This window comes from Drosophila nasuta, chromosome 3 (assembly GCF_023558535.2).
Source record: "Drosophila nasuta strain 15112-1781.00 chromosome 3, ASM2355853v1, whole genome shotgun sequence".
Taxonomy (NCBI): Eukaryota; Metazoa; Arthropoda; class Insecta; order Diptera; family Drosophilidae; genus Drosophila; species Drosophila nasuta.
The window spans coordinates 46,159,297-46,184,949 of NC_083457.1; the positions used below are offsets into that span (position 1 = coordinate 46,159,297).

At 40.0% G+C, this 25,653-nt stretch overlaps 1 protein-coding gene across 1 annotated transcript in view; it reads left to right on the forward strand.

Annotated features, from left to right (window-relative positions):
* LOC132791070 (titin) overlaps window positions 1–25,653 on the forward strand; it is a 79,341-nt gene that overhangs the window by 46,753 nt on the left and 6,935 nt on the right. The window contains 8 exon segments of the mRNA XM_060799853.1: window positions 36–4,082; window positions 4,508–9,907; window positions 9,909–10,092; window positions 10,380–10,598; window positions 11,165–19,183; window positions 19,788–24,932; window positions 25,191–25,232; window positions 25,299–25,550. Coding sequence (XP_060655836.1) covers window positions 36–4,082; window positions 4,508–9,907; window positions 9,909–10,092; window positions 10,380–10,598; window positions 11,165–19,183; window positions 19,788–24,932; window positions 25,191–25,232; window positions 25,299–25,550 — 23,308 coding nt within the window.

A 25,653-nucleotide genomic window follows, 5' to 3' on the forward strand; every position in this document is an offset into this window, starting at 1 on the left:
GAAGAAGAAGAAGATACGCACACGTAATCAAGAAGGTTAAGGGTGACAAACAAGAAGTCACCAAGATCGAAACCGTTGAAGAGGATGACAAACAGCCCGAAACCACTGTCACAGTTGAAGAGATTCCAGTGGAGGAAGAACAACCTGAAGAAATCAAGGAGCTTCCAGAAGAGGTTCGTGTTGTGGAAACCATCACTGAGGATGGCAAACCGAAGAAGAAGAAGATACGCACACGTGTAATCAAGAAGGTTAAGGGCGACAAACAAGAAGTCACCAAAATCGAGACCGTCGAAGAGGATGACAAGCAACCTGAAACCACCGTCACAGTGGAAGAAATTCCTGTGGAGGAAGAACAACCTGAAGAAATCAAGGAGCTTCCAGAAGAGGTTCGTGTTGTGGAAACAATCACTGAGGATGGCAAACCGAAAAAGAAGAAGATACGCACACGTGTAATCAAGAAGGTTAAGGGTGACAAACAACAAGTCACCAAAATCGAGACCGTTGAAGAGGATGACAAGAAACCCGAAACCACTGTCACAGTTGAAGAAATTCCAGTGGAGGAAGAACAACCTGAAGAAATCAAGGAGCTTCCAGAAGAGGTTCGTGTTGTGGAAACCATCACTGAGGACGGCAAACCGAAGAAGAAGAAGATACGCACACGTGTAATCAAGAAGGTTAAGGGTGACAAACAAGAAGTCACCAAGATCGAAACCGTTGAAGAGGATGACAAACAGCCCGAAACCACTGTCACAGTTGAAGAGATTCCAGTGGAGGAAGAACAACCTGAAGAAATCAAGGAGCTTCCAGAAGAGGTTCGTGTTGTGGAAACAATCACTGAGGATGGCAAACCGAAAAAGAAGAAGATACGCACACGTGTAATCAAGAAGGTTAAGGGTGACAAACAAGAAGTCACCAAAATCGAGACAGTCGAAGAGGATGACAAGCAACCTGAAACCACCGTCACAGTGGAAGAAGTTCCTGTGGAGGAAGAACAACCTGAAGAAATCAAGGAGCTTCCAGAAGAGGTTCGTGTTGTGGAAACAATCACTGTGGATGGCATTCCTAAGAAGAAGAAGATCCGCACACGTGTTATCAAGAAGGTGAAGGGTGACAAACAAGAAGTCACCAAAATCGAAACCGTCGAAGAGGATGACAAACAACCCGAAACCACTGTCACAATTGAAGAGAGTCCAGTGGAGGAAGAACAACCTGAAGAAATCAAGGAGCTTCCAGAAGAGGTTCGTGTTGTGGAAACCATGACTGAGGATGGCAAACCGAAAAAGAAGAAGATACGCACACGTGTAATCAAGAAGGTTAAGGGTGACAGACAAGAAGTCACCAAAATCGAGACCGTCGAAGAGGATGACAAGCAACCTGAAACCACCGTCACTGTGGAAGAAGTTCCTGTGGAGGTAGAACAACCTGAAGAAATCAAGGAGCTTCCAGAAGAGGTTCGTGTTGTGGAAACAATCACTGTGGATGGCATTCCTAAGAAGAAGAAGATCCGCACACGTGTTATCAAGAAGGTGAAGGGTGACAAACAAGAAGTCACCAAGATCGAAACCGTCGAAGAGGATGACAAGCAACCCGAAACCACTGTCACAGTTGAAGAAGTTCTTGTAGAGGGAGAACAACCTGAAGAAATCAAGGAGCTTCCAGAAGAGGTTCGTGTAGTGGAAACAATTACTGAAGATGGCACTCCAAAGAAGAAGAAGATCCGCACACGTGTAATCAAGAAGGTTAAGGGTGACAAACAAGAAGTCACCAAGATTGAAACCGTCGAAGTGGATGATCAACAACCCGAAACCACTGTCACAGTGGAAGAATTTCCTGTGGAGGAAGAACAACCTGAAAAAATCAAGGAGCTTCCAGAAGAGGTTCGTGTTGTGGAAACCATCACTGAGGACGGCAAACCGAAGAAGAAGAAGATCCGCACAAGTGTTATCAAGAAGGTTAAGGGTGACAAACAAGAAGTCACCAAGATCGAAACCGTCGAAGAGGATGACAAACAACCCGAAACCACAGTCACCGTAGAAGAGATTCCTGTGGAGGAAGAACAACTTGAAGAAATCAAGGAGCTTCCAGAAGAAGTACGTGTAGTGGAAACAATCACTGAGGATGGTAAGCCTACGAAAAAGAAGATACGCACACGTGTTATCAAGAAGGTTAAGGGTGACAAACAAGAAGTCACCAAAATCGAAACCGTCGAGGCGGATGACAAACAACCCGAAACCACTGTCACAGTTGAGGAAATTTCTGTGGAGGCAGAACAATCTGAAGAAATCAAGGAGCTTCCAGAAGAGGTTCGTGTTGTGGAAACCATCACTGAGGATGGCAAACCGAAAAAGAAGAAGATACGCACACGTGTAATCAAGAAGGTTAAGGGTGACAAACAAGAAGTCACCAAGATCGAAACTGTTGAAGAGGATGACAAACAGCCTGAAACCACTGTCACAGTTGAAGAGATTCCAGTGGAGGAAGAACAACCCGAAAAAATCAAGGAGCTTCCAGAAGAAGTACACGTTGTGGAAACTATTTCTGAAGACGGCACTCCAAAGAAGAAGAAGATCCGAACACGTGTTATCAAAAAGGTTAAGGGTGATAAACAAGAAGTCACCAAGATCGAAACCGTTGAAGAGGATGACAAACAGCCTGAAACCACTGTCACAGTTGAAGAGATTCCAGTGGAGGAAGAACAACCTGAAGAAATCAAGGAGCTTCCAGAAGAGGTTCGTGTTGTGGAAAGCATCACTGAAGATGGCAAACCGAAAAAGAAGAAGATACGCACACGTGTAATCAAGAAGGTTAAGGGTGACAAACAAGAAGTCACCAAGATCGAAACCGTTGAAGAGGATGACAAACAGCCCGAAACCACTGTCACAGTTGAAGAGATTCCAGTGGAGGAAGAACAACCTGAAGAAATCAAGGAGCTTCCAGAAGAGATTCGTGTTGTTGAAACCATCACTGAAGACGGCAAACCGAAGAAGAAGAAGATCCGCACACGTGTTATCAAGAAGGTTAAGGGTGACAAACAAGAAGTCACCAAGATCGAAACCGTCGAAGAGGATGACAAGAAACCCGAAACCACTGTCACAGTTGAAGAAATTTCCGTTGAGGAAGAACAACCTGAAGAAATCAAGGAGCTTCCAGAAGAGGTTCGTGTTGTGGAAACAATCACTGAAGATGGCACTCCAAAGAAGAAGAAGATCCGCACACGTGTAATCAAGAAGGTTAAGGGTGACAAACAAGAAGTCACCAAGATCGAAACCGTCGAAGAGGATGACAAACAACCCGAAACCACTGTCACAGTTGAAGAGATTCCAGTGGAGGAAGAACAATCTGAAGAAATCAAGGAGCTTCCAGAAGAGGTTCGTGTTGTGGAAACCATCACTGAGGATGGCAAACCGAAAAAGAAGAAGATACGCACACGTGTAATCAAGAAGGTTAAGGGTGACAAACAAGAAGTCACCAAGATCGAAACCGTCGAAGAGGATGACAAGCAACCCGAAACCACTGTCACAGTTGAAGAAATTCCTGTGGAGGAAGAACAACCAGAAGAAATCAAGGAGCTTCCAGAAGAAGTACACGTTGTGGAAACTATTTCTGAAGACGGCACTCCAAAGAAGAAGAAGATCCGAACACGTGTTATCAAAAAGGTTAAGGGTGATAAACAAGAAGTCACTAAGATCGAAACCGTCGAAGAGGATGACAAACAGCCCGAAACCACCGTCACAGTGGAAGAAGTTCCTGTGGAGGAAGAACAGCCTGAAGAAATCAAGGAGCTTCCAGAAGAGGTTCGTGTTGTGGAAACAATCACTGAAGATGGCGCTCCAAAGAAGAAGAAGATCCGCACACGTGTAATCAAGAAGGTTAAGGGTGACAAACAAGAAGTCACCAAGATCGAAACCGTCGAAGAGGATGACAAGCAACCTGAAACCACCGTCACAGTGGAAGAAGTTCCTGTGGAGGAAGAACAACCTGAAGAAATCAAGGAGCTTCCAGAAGAGGTTCGCGTTGTGGAAACCATCACTGAGGACGGCAAACCGAAAAAGAAGAAGATACGCACGCGTGTTATCAAGAAGGTTAAGGGTGACAAACAAGAAATCACCAAGATCGAGACCGTTGAAGAGGATGACAAGCAACCTGAAACCATCGTCACAGTGGAAGAAGTTCCTGTGGAGGAAGAACAACCTGAAGAAATAAAGGAGCTTCCAGAAGAGGTTCGTGTTGTGGAAACAATCACTGAAGATGGCACTCCAAAGAAGAAGAAGATCCGCACACGTGTAATCAAAAAGGTTAAGGGTGATAAACAAGAAGTCACTAAGATCGAAACCGACGAAGAGGATGACAAACAGCCCGAAACCACCGTCACAGTGGAAGAAGTTCCTGTGGAGGAAGAACAGCCTGAAGAAATCAAGGAGCTTCCAGAAGAGGTTCGTGTTGTGGAAACAATCACTGAAGATGGCACCCAAAGAAGAAGAAGATCCGCACACGTGTAATCAAGAAGGTTAAGGGTGACAAACAAGAAGTCACCAAAATCGAGACCGTTGAAGAGGATGACAAGCAACCTGAAACCACCGCCACAGTGGAAGAAGTTCCTGTGGAGGAAGAACAACCTGAAGAAATCAAGGAGCTTCCAGAAGAGGTTCGCGTTGTGGAAACCATCACTGAGGACGGCAAACCGAAGAAGAAGAAGATCCGCACACGTGTAATTAAGAAGGTAAAGGGTGACAAGCAAGAAGTCACCAAAATCGAGACAGTTGAAGAGGATGACAAGCAACCTGAAACCACCGTCACAGTGGAAGAAGTTCCTGTGGAGGAAGAACAACCAGAAGAAATCAAGGAGCTTCCAGAAGAAGTACACGTTGTGGAAACTATTTCTGAAGACGGCACTCCAAAGAAGAAGAAGATCCGCACACGTGTAATCAAGAAGGTTAAGGGTGACAAACAAGAAGTCACCAAGATCGAAACCGTCGAAGAGGATGACAAGCAACCTGAAACCACTGTCACAGTGGAAGAAGTTCCTGTGGAGGAAGAACAACCTGAAGAAATCAAGGAGCTTCCAGAAGAGGTTCGCGTTGTGGAAACCATCACTGAGGACGGCAAACCGAAAAAGAAGAAGATACGCACGCGTGTTATCAAGAAGGTTAAGGGTGACAAACAAGAAATCACCAAGATCGAGACCGTTGAAGAGGATGACAAGCAACCTGAAACCATCGTCACAGTGGAAGAAGTTCCTGTGGAGGAAGAACAACCTGAAGAAATAAAGGAGCTTCCAGAAGAGGTTCGTCTTGTGGAAACAATCACTGAAGATGGCACTCCAAAAAAGAAGAAGATCCGCACACGTGTAATCAAAAAGGTTAAGGGTGATAAACAAGAAGTCACTAAGATCGAAACCGTCGAAGAGGATGACAAACAGCCCGAAACCACCGTCACAGTGGAAGAAGTTCCTGTGGAGGAAGAACAGCCTGAAGAAATCAAGGAGCTTCCAGAAGAGGTTCGTGTTGTGGAAACAATCACTGAAGATGGCACCCCAAAGAAGAAGAAGATCCGCACACGTGTAATCAAGAAGGTTAAGGGTGACAAACAAGAAGTCACCAAAATCGAGACCGTTGAAGAGGATGACAAGCAACCTGAAACCACCGTCACAGTGGAAGAAGTTCCTGTGGAGGAAGAACAACCTGAAGAAATCAAGGAGCTTCCAGAAGAGGTTCGCGTTGTGGAAACCATCACTGAGGACGGCAAACCGAAGAAGAAGAAGATCCGCACACGTGTAATCAAGAAGGTAAAGGGTGACAAGCAAGAAGTCACCAAAATCGAGACAGTTGAAGAGGATGACAAGCAACCTGAAACCACCGTCACAGTGGAAGAAGTTCCTGTGGAGGAAGAACAACCTGAAGAAATCAAGGAGCTTCCAGAAGAGGTTCGCGTTGTGGAAACCATCACTGAGGACGGCAAACCGAAGAAGAAGAAGATACGCACGCGTGTTATCAAGAAGGTTAAGGGTGACAAACAAGAAATCACCAAGATCGAGACCGTTGAAGAGGATGACAAGCAACCTGAAACCATCGTCACAGTGGAAGAAGTTCCTGTGGAGGAAGAACAACCTGAAGAAATAAAGGAGCTTCCAGAAGAGGTTCGTGTTGTGGAAACAATCACTGAAGATGGCACTCCAAAGAAGAAGAAGATCCGCACACGTGTAATCAAAAAGGTTAAGGGTGATAAACAAGAAGTCACTAAGATCGAAACCGTCGAAGAGGATGACAAACAGCCCGAAACCACCGTCACAGTGGAAGAAGTTCCTGTGGAGGAAGAACAGCCTGAAGAAATCAAGGAGCTTCCAGAAGAGGTTCGTGTTGTGGAAACAATCACTGAAGATGGCACCCCAAAGAAGAAGAAGATCCGCACACGTGTAATCAAGAAGGTTAAGGGTGACAAACAAGAAGTCACCAAGATCGAAACCGTCGAAGAGGATGACAAGCAACCTGAAACCACCGTCACAGTGGAAGAAGTTCCTGTGGAGGAAGAACAACCTGAAGAAATCAAGGAGCTTCCAGAAGAGGTTCGCGTTGTGGAAACCATCACTGAGGACGGCAAACCGAAGAAGAAGAAGATCCGCACACGTGTAATCAAGAAGGTAAAGGGTGACAAGCAAGAAGTCACCAAGATCGAAACCGTCGAAGAGGATGACAAACAACCCGAAACCACAGTCACAGTTGAAGAGTTTCCTATGGAGGAAGAACAACCTGAAGAAATCAAGGAGCTTCCAGAAGAGGTTCGTGTAGTGGAAACAATCACTGAGGATGGTAAGCCTACGAAGAAGAAGATCCGCACACGTGTTATCAAGAAGGTTAAGGGTGACAAACAAGAAGTCACCAAAATCGAAACCGTCGAAGAGGATGAGAAACAACCCGAAACCACTGTCACAGTTGAAGAGATTCCAGTGGACGAAGAACAACCTGAAGAAATCAAGGAGCTTCCAGAAGAAGTACACGTTGTGGAAACTATTTCTGAAGACGGCACTCCAAAGAAGAAGAAGATCCGTACACGTGTTATCAAGAAGGTTAAGGGTGACAAACAAGAAGTCACCAAGATCGAAACCGTCGAAGAGGATGACAAACAACCCGAAACCACTGTCACAGTTGAAGAGATTCCAGTGGAGGAAGAACAACCTGAAGAAATCAAGGAGCTTCCAGAAGAGGTTCGTGTGGTGGAAACACTCAGTGAGGATGGCACTCCAAAGAAGAAGAAAATCCGCACACGTGTAATAAAGAAGGTTAAGGGTGACAAACAAGAAGTCACTAAGATCGAAACCGTCGAAGAGGATGACAAACAACCCGAAACCACTGTCACAGTTGAAGAGATTCCTGTGGAGGAGGAACAACCAGAAAAAATCAAGGAGCTTCCCGAAGAAGTACACGTTGTGGAAACTATTTCTGAAGACGGCACTCCAAAGAAGAAGAAGATCCGTACACGTGTTATCAAGAAGGTTAAGGGTGACAAACAAGAAGTCACCAAGATCGAAACCGTCGAAGAGGATGACAAACAACCCGAAACCACAGTCACAGTTGAGGAGATTCCAGTGGAGGAAGAACAACCTGAAGAAATCAAGGAGCTTCCAGAAGAGGTTCGTGTGGTCGAAACACTCAGTGAGGATGGCACTCCAAAGAAGAAGAAAATCCGCACACGTGTAATCAAGAAGGTTAAGGGTGACAAACAACAAGTCACCAAGATCGAAACCGTCGAAGAGGATGACAAACAACCCGAAACCACTGTCACTGTTGAAGAGATTCCTGTGGAGGAGGAACAACCAGAAGAAATCAAGGAGCTTCCCGAAGAAGTACACGTTGTGGAAACTATTTCTAAAGACGGCACTCCAAAGAAGAAGAAGATCCGTACACGTGTTATCAAGAAGGTTAAGGGTGACAAACAAGAAGTCACCAAGATCGAAACCGTCGAAGAGGATGACAAACAACCCGAAACCACTGTCACAGTTGAAGAGATTCCAGTGGAGGAAGAACAACCTGAAGAAATCAAGGAGCTTCCAGAAGAAGTTCACGTGGTGGAAACTATTTCTGAAGACGGCACTCCAAAGAAGAAGAAGATCCGTACACGTGTTATCAAGAAGGTTAAGGGTGACAAACAAGAAGTCACCAAGATCGAAACCGTCGAAGAGGATGACAAACAACCCGAAACCACAGTCACAGTTGAAGAGATTCCACTGGAGGAAGAACAACCTGAAGAAATCAAGGAGCTTCCAGAAGAGGTTCGTGTGGTGGAAACACTCAGTGAGGATGGCACTCCAAAGAAGAAGAAAATCCGCACACGTGTAATCAAGAAGGTTAAGGGTGACAAACAAGAAGTCACCAAGATCGAAACCGTCGAAGAGGATGACAAACAACCCGAAACCACTGTCACAGTTGAAGAGATTCCTGTGGAGGAGGAACAACCAGAAGAAATCAAGGAGCTTCCCGAAGAAGTACACGTTGTGGAAACTATTTCTGAAGACGGCACTCCAAAGAAGAAGAAGATCCGTACACGTGTTATCAAGAAGGTTAAGGGTGACAAGCAAGAAGTCACCAAGATCGAAACCGTCGAAGAGGATGACAAACAACCCGAAACCACAGTCACAGTTGAAGAGATTCCAGTGGAGGAAGAACAACCTGAAGAAATCAAGGAGCTTCCAGAAGAAGTTCACGTGATTGAAACTATTTCTGAAGACGGCACTCCAAAGAAGAAGAAAATCCGCACACGTGTTATCAAGAAGGTTAAGGGTGACAAACAAGAAGTCACCAAGATTGAAACCGTTGAGGAGGATGACAAACAACCCGAAACCACTGTCACGGTTGAAGAGCTTCCCGTGGAGGAAGAACAACCTGAAGAAATCAAGGAGCTTCCAGAAGAGATTCGTGTGGTGGAAACAATCAGTGAGGATGGCACTCCAAAGAAGAAGAAGATCCGTACACGTGTGATTAAGAAGGTTAAGGGTGATACCGAGGAAGTAACAAAAATCGAAACCATTGAAGAGGACGATAAAAATCCGAAGACCACTATAACTGTGGAGGAATCAGATGTAAAGAGTCCATTTGGTGAAAAGCTGAAACTTAAAAAGCGAGTTGTTGTTCATAAACCTGAAGATGACATTTCCGTGGTGGAGCTACCTGAAAGAAAATCTATAATTATTTCTGAAAAGCCAGATGGCACTCCTACCAAAACAGTTATTAAGACAAAAATCATTAAAAAAGTTCAAGGTCCCAATATGGAAGTCACCAAAGTTCAGACTGTTGAAGAATACGAAAAACCACCACTGACAACAGTGACAGTTGAGAACTTCGAAGCCCCGTTCCCTGATCTTCCCGAAGAAAAGATCACAGAGATTGTTGTCCTTCCAGATGAAATTATTGAGTCGCAAACTATAGATGAAGACGGCCAAGAAAAAATAATAAAAACAAAAAAACGGATCATAAAGAAACCGAAAGATGAGTTTAATGAAGAAGTGACTGAAATTGGCATTACTGAACAAGAATCAGGAGAGCCAATTTACAGCATAACTATCAAGGAACTCCCCATTACTGAACCTTCTCAAACTGATAATAAGTCATTTGAGTTACCGGAACAAGTTTCTGAAATAGAGTTGGTTAATCCTGATGGAACGAAGAAGAAAAAGACGGTTAAAACACGATCCTTCAAAAAGAATATTGATGACAATCTTGATGAGGTCACTACAGTTAACATAATTGAAGAAGAAAATATGGAACCAATAACTACTGTGCAAGTTGAAATTCTTCCCGTCGAGGAATCTTCAGTATTGCCAATTCCAATTGAAGAGTTACCAGAAGAAACTGTAATTGAAGAAGTTTCTGAAAACAAAAAGCCGAAAAAGAAGACTACCAAAACGCGAACATTCAAAAAAACAGGGTCCTGAAGAAGAAGAATATTATCAAATTCAAACTATCGAGGAAGAAGGCAAAGAGCCATATTCGTTGGTACGGGTTGTAAGTGATGAGAACATTGCTGACATTATAGACATTAGCAAGCTTGATGATGAACAACTTCCCAAACACAAAAAACAAAAGCCACACAAACAGAGGGGTAAGAACACAATTCACTACACCATGCATACACCACATCTTACACGAAAACTAAAAAAAATGAAGTATACGCTATACCCATTTAATATTATATTGTACTCTTAATAGGGTTATTTCATTATAATTTGTATTTTTGACGCTCTATATTGTTTTTAGTTTTTACATCTATTTTTTATAGAGCTTAAAAAAAGAGCTTAATAACAATTATTTTTTTTTTTTGTAATGTTATTAACAAATTTTTCCAATCATTTTACAACAATGAAAATTACACAACAAACATGAACACAGCGGAGAAACCAGAACACACTGAAACGGAACATCCAGTTTACATTACAACATTTAAATCTGTACAAAATGAAGATGGCGAAACAACAATTCAAACAGAAAATAAAAGAGTTTCTCACGAGGAAGGCATCGTTGTTGAGGAAGTACTCAGTGACACAGAACCCAATGTGGAAGACATTACACAATCAAACGTTGAAATTACTGAAGTCAGCGAGCCTACAGGTGAATTTCTTAAAATACTTTTTTTTTGCACATTGAAATATAAATACATGCATACTGTGGTTTAATTACACATATTAGAGATGGATTACATCAAGTCCTTTAAAAAATATGTATTTGCGAGATAGGTTTCTAAATTAACTCAACTACATAAATATGTACTTGGTTTGAGATTGCGACTTATATGTTTTGAATAAAAGTGATACACAAATAGCTTCAAATTCATTAACACAAACAAAATTCAAACAAAACAAAAACATAAATACTTAAATACAAGACACTCTGTTTAAATATTTTGGCACTATAACTACTAACAAATATTTCTGAAACTCTACCTAAGTACGTGTACGTTATATGTACTCAGGATGTATTTGTAAAAAAATGAGCGTAATACGTACATTACAAATATAGATATAAATATAGATTAACAGAAAATGCAAGTATATAAACACTAAACTTTATACAAAATCCAAAGTTTATGTGTTGTAAAGCATTATAAAAAATGCAAATATAATTTTAACAAAATAGTTTAGTGCTAACACACAAACACATAATTTTCTCTCAAACAGACCAATACAACAAAGAGTACACTATCACTGAACCTGATGATGTAAGTGAAGACACCATACCTACACAGACTACAGATAAAAAACCAAAACAGAAAAAGACACAACCAATTCATTTCGAACAGATTGACGAGACTGGGGAAATCGAAGGGGGATCTAGTGAGCCAAAAGACAAAGTTAAAAAGAAGCGTAAGGTTAAGGTTGATCAAGATAAATTAGGTGAAGATGTGGTTGAGCAAAGTCCTGTTGATGAAAGCCAGCCAGGGCCACTTTCGAGAAAAGACAAACCTAAAAAGAAGAAAATCATTAAGTCAAAGAAGGATGAAATGGATGATTATATTCAATTCCTTATCCATCAGGAGATTCCTAAAACAGTTTTACAACCGTATCTCCGCACAGAAATGGAACTTCCTCAAAGGGCTCGTCGTGATTCTTCTATTAAACCAATAAAACTTACTGCAATGAAGATTGAGAAGGTTGAGGTTAGGCAACCGAAAATGATTCAAATAAGTTCAGTGGCGGAATTCCCGCAAATGTTAAAATTGAAGACTCCCAAGCAACGACCACAGGAAGAGAAGAAACGGCGATCTAGCGAAGCCTCGTTTAAAAATAAGAAACTTAAGAGTTTGATAAGGTTTATACCATTCTCACCATACTGTTTCCCGTATACGGTTATTGAGCTGGATATCAATCGCGAAAATGGGCAGCTCTCTCGAAATTTAGAAGAGGCTGAGGAAATATTAAAGCTAAGACCTCAGAAATTCAAGCACACCAAACCCGAAAAAACTGATTTGGAAACATTTGACATAGAAAGCATCGACAACGAGGATAAACCGATAGGCGAAGAGCAAGTGAAATCAAAGTACAAACGTTCAAAGAAAAACAAAGACGAAGAAGTTAACGAACCCAACAAACTAAAGATTGGTAAAGGAAAAATTCCACAAAATATTGAGGACATTGAAACTGTTGAATTGAAACCAGTTAAGTTGGATAAAGAAATCGAGGATATAACAGAGAAGCCGGAGAAGCCAATCGAAGAAAAACAACCGAAAAAGAAGGCGAGAAAACCTAAGGAGACCGACGAAACACTTGATTCGATACCGTTTGTGGATAGGGATGACGAGGAAATTGGAGATTTGAAACCATCGTTCAAATATGAGTTGGTAGAATTAGAGCCTGAAGAAAAATCGGAAGAGCAAGACAATAAAACTGAAGAAAATCCAATAACAGAACCCAAGAAGAAACGTAAATTAAAGCTTAAGACAGAACGTGAAGAGAACGTAGTAGAAATTGTTGACGTTTCTCCAAATGATACCGATGAAAAAATATATGAAATAACTGTAACTTCTTCAGAAATTGATGAAACTGATTCAAAGGAAAAGAAAATTCTTAAAAAGAAAGTGAAGCGCATGAATAAACTGGAATTGGATGAATTTATAGTAGAACTGAAAGAACAACCTGACCAAAATTTCTACGAAAATACTATGCACGATTTCTATGAGGTTAAGTTAACTGAGTTGCAACCAGAAGACATTTCTACTGATAAACCAGCAGAAAAAACTAAAAAACGTAAAATTCTGCATAAACGAGGAGAAGATGAAGAAATTGTTGAGATTGTTGAAACTGTTTCAATGCCCGGAGAGGAGCCACTATATGAAGTGACAATAAGATCGTCTGAATCTGAAAATAAAATTGATAGTCAAGACACAACCGATAAGCCAAAAATTAAAACTAAAAAGATGAAGAAGAACGACCTAGATGCCTATATACAACAACTGATAAATGCTGAAATTCCAGTAACAGAACTAGAAAAATATGAAAAAACCGAAATTGACGCTAAGCCAAAGAAGCCCAAGAAGATTAAGACTAAGCCGCTTCAGGACACACTTGATGAAGGTGAATCTTTTGAAATTGGTATTAGCCAGCAAGAACCGATTAAAAAATCCAAGTCTAAGAAACCAAAGCCATTAACTAAGGAAGAACAAGAGGTCATAATTGAACAAGATGATGTTCCTTCGTACGATGAATTCACAATTAACACTATCGACTCTCAGCCTGTTTCAAAGGAATTCGTGGAAGAGGAAGTTCATGAAGAACCTCTTAATGTTGATGACATTATAATGGAAATTCATGAAACACTTCCTATCGTTATTTTAGAAGAATATGCTGAAGATGTTCCGCAAATTGTAGAAGAGCTTGATCAAACTGAAAGGAAAATAACCAAAAAGCGTAAGGTCAAAACAAGAAAGGGATCAAAGCAGTATGAAATTGAAATTGTCGAAACAGAAAGGCCAGAAGATGAGCTTGACGATGCAAAGATCTTAGTTATTACAACCGAAATTGTGAAGGACAGTCCAGATGGTAATAATAAAGAACCTCATGCTCCACAGAAAACGGTTCGAAAAGTGAAAAAAGATAAACTTAAGGAATACATCGTTAGCGTAGTTGAAGAGGCTCCTACAGAACTTATTGCTAAACTTTCTGAAGATGTTTCTGTAGTTATTAAAGAAAAGAGTTTAGCCGATGACGATTTTACAAGCTTCACTACTACAGTAATTGATGACGTTACTGATACCGATGTGCAGCAAGTTGAAGAAGAAGCTGGCATCTTAACAAGATTGCCAAAAGAAAAGAAAAAGAAAATACTTAAGCCAAAAAAAGTAAAAATATCGGAAGATCAGTCACTTGATGTTGATCAGGAGGACCAGCAAGTGGACTATAATAGTGATGAAGTTCAATCACCCTCTGAACTACCAAGTAAGGATTATTTGGTCGAAATCACCGAAAGTATACCTAAGACAAAGAAGAAACCCGTAAAGAAACAGACTAAAGAACTAAATCCAGCTCCTATTTCCGAACATGTAATTCGTATTGAAGAGCTCGAACCTGAGGTAATAACTGAACAAATTATCAATGAAGAAGGAAAGGAAGTCGAAAAAATAACATCAAAGCGTAAAATAAAGAAGAAAACTGGTCCTCAAGAATATCTAATTGAAGTTATAGAAACTTACGTAGACAATCAGCCTGAAGAGGAATTAGTCATACAGACTACAGAAGTAACTCCCGTGCCAGAGTCCGAGACACCTAAGGATCACAAAATAAAAATTGTGAAAAGGAAAAAACCCAAAACAGAAAGTGTAGATAGTTATATTCAAAAGTTAATAGAGGAAGAATTACCTAAAGTAGAACTTGAGAACTTTGAGACCACCATAACAGATTCTGTACCAGATGTAAAGAAACAAAAGATAACAAAGAAACATCACAAGAAAACTACGGAAATCGTTGATGGTATTCCACATACAGTACATGAATTCACAATACAAGAGTTTGAGCCTGAAGAAGAAAAACCAATTCCGGAGTTCACAACAGAAATTGAAGATACGGATACCGCAGAAACGATAAAAGATTTTGAAGTCGAGATGCAAGAACAACAAAAACCTAAAACTAAGCCAAAGAAAGACAAGAAATCGAAGATTTATGTCGTCGAGCAAGAACCAGTTAAAATTGAAGATATTGCAGAGACTGTAAAAGTAACACAAGATGTTTCAGAAGACGGCAAAATAAAAGAAGTTCAAGTGAAAAAGCGTAAGATCATCCGAAAACAGGGCCCAACAGAGCATATTTTCGAAATAACGGAGACCACAAAGAGTGATGAGCCACTCACTGAAGTTACTGTTATTGAGGTTGCAGAAAAAGAGGAACCCTCCGACCAAATAGTAGAGAAACCCCAGAAGGTGAAAACTTCGATCAAAAAACCAAAGAAGCTCAAGCCAGAAGAAGTAGAAGACTATGTTATAAATATTGTGGAAGAGTTTGCAAGGCCTTTGGATGAAGACAAACTTATTAATATAGTAGAAGATACTCCTGAAACTCCTGAAGCTAAGCCAGTTAAGCACAAGAAATCTAGTAAAAAAGCGGCGGATCATATTATTCGAATTGAGGAACTAGCTCCAGAAACTATAATTGAAGACGTAGTCAACGAAGAAGGCGAACAAGTTAAGCAAGTAAAAACAACCAAAAAGCTCAAGAAAAAGGATGGTCCAAAAGAGTATTTAATCGAGATAACCGAAACTTATCAAGAAAATAAGCCAGAAGCAGATATCGAATTCACCACTATCGAAATACCTAAGGAGGACGTCTCTACGGAGGAAGAGCCACAACCAATTAAGGTGGTACAAAAAATTAAGAAGAAGAAGGCAGTGAAAGACGATTTAGATAAATACATTCAAGAGCTTATTGAACGTGAAATCACCAAAACTGATCTTGAACAATATGAACCAACTGAAATGGAAACTAAGCCCAAACAACCCAAGAAAAAGGTCAAACATCATGTCAAGAAGAGAGAGGAAATAATTGATGGACTTCCTGTAACCGTACATGAATTTGATGTTTCCGAAGAAGAATCGGAACTTCTGGAGTCAGAATCGGAGCCACAATTAGATGAAACTGAGACTTTGCCCTTACTTCCAGATGAGTCCAGTAAATATTTAGTGAACGTGTTTGACGAAATCGTAGAACCTACAAAATACACTGAAGACATTACCGACACACTCATAGAACCGACTAAAAAAGAAAAGTCGCTTAAAAAGGAAAAGGTGGAGAAAGCTCCCATAATTTTAGATGAGGTAGATGCAGTAACAGAAATTATAAAACAGCCAACTGAAGACGGTACATTGAAGGACGTTACTGTGAAAAAACGTAAAGTAAAGCATAGGCAGGGTTCGCAGCAATTCGTTTTTGAGATAACTGAAACTACTAGAGAAGATCAACCTTTGGCAGAAGTTACAGTTATCGAGGTAACAGAAAATATACCTCAAAGTGAAGAACAACAACCAGTTATAGCCCACAAAACAGTTAAGAAACCGAAAAAATTGAAAATGGATGACATCGAGCAATATATTGTTAATGTTATTGACGAGTTTGTCCAAGTTTCTCAAGATAATGTTCCGGAAGATGAAGTTAAGGAAATTGAGGAAGATGTTCCCAAGAAACCGAAGAAATCATCGAAAAAATACAAAATCAGTGAGCATGAGGAATTGGAGCAAGTTAGTCCAGATATAAAAGAAGAAGTTTATGATCAATTGGAAGAAGAAATTGTTGAAAGCCCAGATCAATACCCCGATTTTACGATTGATATTAAAGAAGATATTCCTATCGATGAAAAGAAACCAAAGAAATCAAAGAAACAACCAAAGGCGGTGACCGTCGATGAATCTAAACAGTCTGAGCAGGAAAACTTCTTAATTAAAGTATCATCTACAGAGGAATTGAAGAGAGATGAGTCACCAGAGCTAGAGTCCATTCTATCCCAGCCGGAAGAAATTCAACCAGATGACCAACCAATTTTCCATATTGAAGAAATTGAAACTGTTGCAGATTTGAGTGAAGAACAGGATGACAAGGTCGAGACTCCTCAAAAAGTGGTAACAAAGCGAAAGATCAAAAAGCAAATTGGTCCCAAAGAAGAAATTATCGAAATCGTCGAAACTATAAAGGATGGCTTGCCAGAATTTGAAGTTACAGTAATTACTGAAGAGGCCAAAAATGAAGATGTTGAAATTCCTCAAGAAGAAAAGCCAAAGAAAGTAAAGAAAACTAAAAAGGTTCAAAAGGATGATTTAAATGATTATATACAAAAACTGATTGAACAGGATATTCCAAAATCCGAACTTGAGAAATATGAAAAAATCGATTTTGATGAACCTGTTAAAATGAAAAAGAAGCCTGTCAAGAAAGTTAAGGTCACAGAAGATCAACCCCAAGACACTTCAGAAATATCAGTTGCTGAGACACCCGCAGAAAAATCAATGTCATCACAAAGTTCTGTGGACGAGCCTCAACTTATGATAACCGTCAAAGAATTTGAAGCACCAATGCCTGAAGAGTCTTCTTTCGAGGTAACTGTTCTTGAAGAATTTGTGGAAAACAAGCCAATTCCAGACGAACAGGGCGAAGTGAAAATTAAGGAAGTGAAAACTAAAAAAATTAAGCAGAAGAAGGGTCCAGAAGAAATAATTCATGACATAACAGTTATTCGGGACAAGGATACAGACGAATCTGAAATTACAATAGTAACTTCCAGTCCAAGCCAAGGCGAAGATCAAGAACAAGGAAAACCAGTAAAGAAGGAAAAACGAATTAAAAAGATTAAAAAGGACGATGTTGACAATTTCATTCAAGCAGTTATTGAAGAAGATTTGCCAAAAGAGACTGAGGATACTGTCGATATTATCGAAGAAACATCTCCTAAGCAAACTACTACCAAGCCGAAAAAAATTAAGAGGAAGGAAATTGAACCAACAACTGAGGAATCGAGTCCGATTGTTGACAATGTTCAACTTGTCGAACAAGAACCTGAGAAAGAACCCATAAGGGAAGAAGAGGTTCAAGTAGAAGAGACAATTCCATCTCCTGAAAAGCCTGAAGAAGTTGTTGCCCCTGAAGACGTCAAAATTTCTCAAAAGAAAAAGAAACCAGTTAAAGAAAAAGTAAAGGTTATTGAAGAGCAACCTGAGGAAAATGCTCCTGAGCAGTCGTTTGATGTTGTCGAACAAGACACTGATATTGAAAAGCCCGACAATACCGAATACAGCGTGACTTTCACTGAAGAACAACCAAAACATGAGAAGAAAACAGAAAAGACTCCAAGCAAGGTAAAGCAAATTGAAGATCAACCAGAACAATCAAAATACGAAATATATGTCAAGGAAAGTATCGCTGAACCCGAAAACCAATATCCATTAAACGTTGAAGTTATCGAAAGTGAAACAAAATCAGAAGAAACTACAGATGATGCTGGTGATATTCATAAAGTGGTTACAACTAAACGAAAGATAAAACGTCCAAAGGGTGAAACGGACGAAGTTATTGAAATTATTGAAGTTGTAACTGATGACCAACCTGATGCAGTGATTACAATTGTAGAATACGAGCCCGAGCAACCACAAAACGATGAAAAGCCAAAAGAGCCGAAAAAGAAAACAAAGAAAATCAAGAAAGATGACATTCACGATTATATTCAAAAACTAATAGACATGGAAACTCCAAAAACTGAACTTGAGAAATATGAGAAAATAGATTTTGAGCCGTTACCTAAGGAAAAGCCCACAGAACCTTTGGAAGTTAGTGTAACAGATACTTCTCAAACTGAAAAACCAAAGAAAGACAAAACATCGAAACCAATGGAATTAACTAAAACAGAAGAATCGCTGCCACAGCCATATGCTGATATTAAGGTCATAGAGGAAGAAGCTCCTGAACAACCTGTGGTTCCTGTGGAAGTGGTAGAAATAAAACCAAAAGTAGTGGAAATCAAGGAAGTAATTACTGAAGAGGGTATTCCCGTTCAAGAGAAAACCACTAAGCGTGTCTTGAAAAAGAAGGGACCACAAGAAGACACAACTTACAAAATCACCACAATTGAAAGTGAAGATAAAGAATCTGTTACGGTTATTGTTGATGAGGAACCAGAAGTTGCTCCAGTAGATATAACTGAAAGTCAACCAGAGAATGAGGACGTTAAAGCACCAAAAGCAAAGCCAAAGAAAACGGTCAAGAAAATTAAAAAGGATGATTTGGACGATTATGTCAAGAAATTAATTGAGGAAGAAATACCAAAGATCTCAATGGAAAAGTACGAAAAGGTGGAAATGCCAGAAAAACCAAAGCAACCAAAAGAAATCCCAAGCGAAAGTGTTCCAGAAGAGGATACACCTACTAGGCCAGAACAACCATTAGCAGATCTTGAATCAATCAAACCTAAAAAGACCAAAACAGTTAAGCCACAGCCAGTTGACAAGATAGAACAAACACCAGACGAACCGACAGAGACTATTGTAGGAACTGAAGACGTTACGGAAGACACACCAAAACATATTGCACACCCCGAGGACACAGCCACAGCACAAATTACACCAAGCGCACAAGATGAGAAATCTACTCAAGAAGACACTAAAGAAACAATTCAGAAAACAATTAAGCATAAGAAAGCTAAGCCAGACACAGTTCAAAGCGTTGAAACAAGTAAGTTATTAGATGAGAGTTTTGGAGCCTTAAAATTCCCACCGCACATGCAGCATTTGCTCCTTTGTCTGTGTCTTTTGCCTTTGTTAACGTCCTTTTAAATCTACGTTGAACTTCAATTTTTGCGCCTATACCTTCCTCGTTTTGTCTGTTTCACTTTCCCTTATTATTTCTTACACTCTTTCTCTCTCTTCTTTTACACTGAATTTGTGCTCCCTAATTTGAGAATAAATTCTATTATTATATTTCAGCCGGTTATACTCTATACCTTTATAAACACAATAACCAACCAAACCTAACCCAATGCATGTTTATGTACTTCAATAATCTATCCACTTATTTTTAAATTATATTCCATATTTCAATTAATCAACATATTCTGTAATATGACTAACAGTTTCTTTTATATGTAACATTTTTTTTAATATATAGGATTTTTTTATTTTGGGCAAGTGCTCAAGTTAATCGAAACAAACGCTGTATATAGTGTTAAATATTTATCAAGCTCTACGATATGCTTGCCTTCTTCTGCGAAAGCAATGCACGGATTCATCTTAGGGGCCTAAGAATTAAATTACTAACTATAAATAAATTTTTATATTAGGTGAAGCACCCGAGGTTCATAAGGATTATCACATAAGCGTAATCGTAGAAGAACCAGTTGAAAGAGAAGAACAGCCCGACAGGATTTTGGAAGTGAGAGTCATTGATGAAGTTGCCGAAATCGAAGAATCACAGCCCATCGTTGAAGAAGTCGAAGAAGAGGATGAACAACCAACAGATGGTACTGTTGAAGATGTTACGAAGCCAAAAACAAAGAAGAAGAAGATTGTTAAAAAGAAGACCAATGAACACGATGATATTATTCAAAAGCTGCTTGAGCAAGAGATTGAAAAAACCGAATTGGAAAAATACGAGAAAATGGAGTTTGATCTTCCTAAGAAACTAAAACCAGAGTTTGCAAACCTTGAACCAATGAAAATTGAGCGAACCGAACACAAACCAACAAAGGTGACAATTGTTGAAGCTGCAGAGGTTCCAAAGACTGTTAAGTTGAAGCCTGGCAAACGGAAGGAAAAGCCTTCTGAAGAACAGGCAGTACAACTTCCCAAATTCAGGCTAAAGACGCGCATGACAATGGTCGAATATCCGCCAGTACCTCAAATACCAAAACTGACTGACATAGGTGCAGTAAAAGACAATGGTGAGCTCTCTCGCAATATTGAAGAAGCCGAGGAGGTATTGAAGTTTAAGCCCCACAAGACAAAGAAAATCAAGAAAATAAAGGATGACTTAGAGAAGGTGGAGCTCGAAAAGTATGAGAAATACGTTAGTAGCGAAGAAGAACCCGAAGAACAGAAGCCATACCAGAAACCAGAAAAGGCTCAAAAGACAGAAGAAAGTCCTGAAGATGTCAAACTTAAGATTGGCAAGGGCAAGAAGAAGCCTAAGGAGGAAGAGTCTCAAGAAAATGTTACTCTCAAAAAGATACCACAGAAATCTGTAGAAAGTGAAGAAGTGGTTGAAAAGAAACCTAAGGAAAAGGATGTAGTAGTTATTGAAGAACTTCCAAAGCAGCCCAAGGAACAGGACATTCAAGTCGAACCGTTTGAGCCAATTGATTTTGAGCATCCTGAATATGTACCAGAAGAGCTTGAACAAATCGAGCAACCTGAAAAGCCCGAAAAGACGAAGAAACCCGGTAAGACCAAATACAAGCCAAAGGAGAAATCCAAGCCGGAACAGGACACTATCATAACAGAAATTGTTCCTGGTAAGCCTAAGGAAGAAGAAGAGGTACCTGAACAACAAGTCAAGTTCCGTAAACCTGAGAGTGAAGCTCCTGAAGAGACTGACACTCAAATTAAATTAAAGCCTGTTCAAAAACCTGTTGAGGACACAGTAGTTGAAGATGTCGTTGTTAAGTCCAAGGACGAGGAACCTCAGCCTACAGTTGAAGAGTCTAAGCCCGTTGAGGAAGTGAAAAAGCCTAAGAAAACGAAATCTAAACCAGTTGCACAAAAAGAAGAAGAAACTACAGTGGAACAACCAACAGAATTTGAGATTTCAGTTAAGGACGAGGAAATAATTAAAGAAAAGCCAGTTGAAGAAGAAAAGCCTAAAGAAGTAAAGGTAAAACAAAAGAAACCAAAGGAGGCTCCTGCTGCCGAAGTTGAAATCGTCGAGGAAACACAGACTGTCGATGTACCTGAAGACATACCCGTTGAGTACAAAATTACTACAACTGTTTTGGAACCCGAGGAAGCTCCAAAGGAACATCAAGTCAGGGTTTTGGACTTTGATGAAAGGGAAGTCACTACTGAGGAAGTTGTTGAAGAAAAGGTTGTAACAAGAAAGAAGAAGCCAAAGCCTCAACAACCAGAAGTATTTGAAGTCACTCTAAAGGAGCCAGAGGAAACACAACCAGAACCAGAAGAAATCACTGCTGAGGTTGTGATACCAATAAAACAACCTGAACAGGAACCTGAGCAGTACGAAGTGGAATTGAAGTTAACCGAATCACAACCACAAGAACAGGAAATAACAGTTAAGAAGAAACCTAAGAAGAAGCCTGTGGAGGAGGTAAGAGAAGTGGAACAACACGTGGTGAAAGAAGTGGAAGTCCAACCGGCCGAAGAAGAAGAGGTTATTGTTCAAGAAGAACAAATTAGTCAAACTGATACTCCGAAATCTTTCGAGTTCCAAATTACTGAAACGCAAGCTCCTCAAAAGAAACCTGAAGAAGTTATCGAAGAAAAGCCGGTTGAAAAGGTGAAAGAAAAGGCACCCAAGCCGATTGAAAAGACAGACTCTTACCAGATCAGCATTAAAGAATCTCAAGTTGAAAATGTTCTCGAAACGACAAAGCAGCCAGAAGAGGAAGTTCCTGAAGAGGTAGTTTTTGCCCCAAGGCCAAAAGAAGATAAAACATTTGAGGCAGAGTTTGTCATAACGGAACCAAAACGTGAAGAAGTTGCCGAAGTTGAAGCCGAAATCAAACCGAAGAAGACTAAGAAACCAAAGAAAACTGAGGAGGCCGTTAGTCACGATATTAAGGTTGTCGAAGTATCTGCACCAGAGGAAGTAGTAGATGAAGCTCCACAAATTGAAATTGTTGAGAAAGAAACAGTGATTGCTGAAGAAAAGCCGGATGAATATACAATTCGTGTATCTGAAACACAAGAAGCACAAGAAGATGAGCCTACACTTGCACAATTTACTGTAAAGAAGGCAAAGCCTACTCCAGAAGCTACTGAGGAGCCGGAAGCTGAGTTTGTTCTTAAAGAAAGCAAGCCAATTGAAACCGTTACCGAAGACGCCCAAATAAAGACGAAGAAGCCCAAAAAGAAGGTTAAGGATGTTGAGGCAGAGGAATTAAAGATACAGATTTCGGAAGAAGTCCCACAAGAAGTTCCAGTAATCGAAGAAATCGAAGAAGTTGCAATCAAAGAAAAAGAGGAAGCTCCTGTGGAATATAAATCGTATGAAATTGGAGTGAAGGAAACAGTTCCAGAAAAGCCAGTGGCACCTGTGGAAGATGAATTGGTTGTTGAACCAGTCGTTGAAGAGCCTCAACCTGCACCTGAAGAACTGAAGGTGAAAGTTATTGAAGAAACTCCACGTGAAATTATAGAAGAAGTTGTGGAGGAGGACGTTAAAGTTATTCGTAAGAAGAAACCCAAGCCACAAGTTTCAGAAGAGCCGGAGACTCAAGTGAGCTTTACAGGTCCAAAGCCGGTAGATGAGGTTGAAGCAGTACAAAGCGTCACCATCGTACCTGAAGTTCCAACTGATGAGGAGGCTGCTGAGCTCAAGATAACCGTTATTGATGAAATTTCTGAGCCCCAGGAACTAATTCAAGAAATAGAAGAAATCGACATTATTGAAGAAGAAAAGATTCAACCTATTCCGGAAGATATACCCGCAGACTTTAAGTTTAGTCTTAAAGAGACAGAGGCACCAAAGGAAACGGTCGAGGAGTTACCAGAAGAACAATTTACCATTAAGAAGAAGAAAAAGGTGCCTGAGCAACTTATTGTTGAAGAACCTGAAGCTGTATTCGAAATTAAGCCCAAGCCACAAGTCGAGGAGGTAACTGAAGAAGCCAAGATCAAGAAAAAGTCCAAAAAGCCAGTTAAAGAAGAAGAAGCTGCCGCTGAGCTTAAAGTAACAGTCATCGAGGAGGTAGCACCAGGACCAGATGTTATTGAGATTGTGGAAGAAGTTGAGGAAACTCCAGAAGAAATAATTGTCGAACAGCCAGAAGAGAAACCAGTTGAGTACAAATTCAAGGTTTCTGAAAGCCAACCAGAAGCTCCAGAAGTACCTGAAGAGCAGCAAGTATCGCTGCCGAAGAAAATACCAAAGCCCGTTCAAGTGACTGAAGAGCCTGAAGCTGAAGTTACTCTAAAACCTAAACCAAAGGTTGAAGAAGTAAAAGAAGAAGCAAAAATAATCAAAAAGAAACCTAAGAAGCCAGTTGTGGAAGAAGCTGCTGAAGAAGTGACTGTCAAGGTCGAAGAAGAAATCACTCCAGAGCCAATAGTTGTAGAGGAAGAAGTAATTGAAGAGGTTCAAGTTAAGAAATCAGAAAAACCATCCCCAGAAGAAGAAATTGATGCTGCCGTTTTTAAATTAAAGAAGCCTGAATCACCTGAAGAAGACGAAGTGGTAGCAGAGGTTACTCTGAAGCCAAAGGTTCCCAAGGAAGTTCAGGACGAAGAGTTCTCGGTGGACGTCAAGCTACCAAAGGAAAAGAAGGTTTCTGAGGAAACATCTAACGAAACAGTGCAACTTAAGAAAAAGAAGAAGCCACAGAAACCTGTAGAAGAGGCTGCTGATGAACTCCAACTCCAACAAACTGTTATTGAAGAAAGACCAGTTGAGATTGAAGAAGAGGAAATTGTTGAGGAAGCCGTTATTATACGTAGAAAGCCTAAAAAACCCATTGAACCAACTATTGAAGACCTTGAAGAAACTGAATTTAGCCTTTCATTCAAGAAACCACATACCATTACTGAAGGTGTGGAAGAGGCAGCAACAGTTCTGAAGAAGCGTCCAGTCAAACCTACCACCCACGACGAAGCTGCAGCAGAATTGTCAATAAAACGTCTAGAGGAAGAATACGAAGAAGGCGATGATATTGAAGAATTTGTTGTTAGCCAGCGTAGAAAGCCTAAGGAGTTGCAAATTACAGATGAAGCAGACCAAGAGTACACAGTCAAGAAGCTTAAACGTCGCAAGAAGGTTGACATTCCAGAATTCACAGATGTTGAAAACGTTACTTTCCGCGCTAAGAGCACAAAAACCAAAGAAGACGTTGACCAAGAATTCAATATTGCTCTTGATTCCTATGCTGAAGAAGAGGTATCAATGTCTGGAAAGGTGAAAATTAAGAAACCTATTAAAAAGACGTACTCTGAAGCAACAGACGAGGCAAAGATCAAAATCATACAGGACTATGATGACGGGGAAGGTCCAATCATTGAAGAAATACGCGACGACGAGGATACCATAGATGAAGTTGAAGAGCCAGAGGAGTACATGGTAGAAGAATTACCTCCAGATGAGGTAGACTTCAAGCTTAAACCAAAGAAGCAACCTAAGCCAACTTACTCGGTTCAAGACGAAGAGGAAGAACAATTCCTTATTGGTATTCGACAGCCGAAACGCGATTCTGTAACGTATGACGAAGATTCTCTTACATTCAAAAAGAAGCGTAAAGTCATTCAACAACTCTTTAATGAAGGTACGTAGGTTCTCTACATATCCAATCAATTTGTCAAATATTTAAATATAATTATCAACTTGGTTTAATTTAAACATCTGCTTATATGGCAATAGCTTACAAAATGAGGTAAAACTCCCTTGAAAAAAAAAAACACAAATGTTAGTAGCTAACGCATAACGATCCATTGTTTACGCAACCTTTTGTTTTTCTAATACCAATTCGCATATTAAAGAATATTGTGCATAAATAACGTATTTACTTTTCACTTTGTAACAGATGGCGCTTCACTTAACATTACCAGAGAAATGGATGTGGAAGGTAAGTAAATGATAAAATCGAACAACAGTGTATAGTATAATGTTAATATTATCAAATTATTTTTAGAATCCAATACCGAGAACATTATGTATTCTATCTGCAATTATATTGCGGACAACGACGAGGCTATTAACTTAGTTGAGGGTGAAAAGGTCCTGGTTATTGGTCGCCATAGCTCTGAATGGTGGTACGTCAAGAAGAGCATCACAGAGGAAGAAGGTTGGGTACCCGCCCAATACCTTATGGGACCCGAGGAATATGACCAATATGTTCAAAACAAACTGCATGAGAAGATCGATAAGTTACCCGTCTTTGAAAGTAAGTTTACATTTAACTAAACCTTGTTGTTGTCTAACACTCTGCTGAACTGTCTCGTCTACGTTATTAACACATTTCAATTAATGTTTTGTGATTGTGCAAA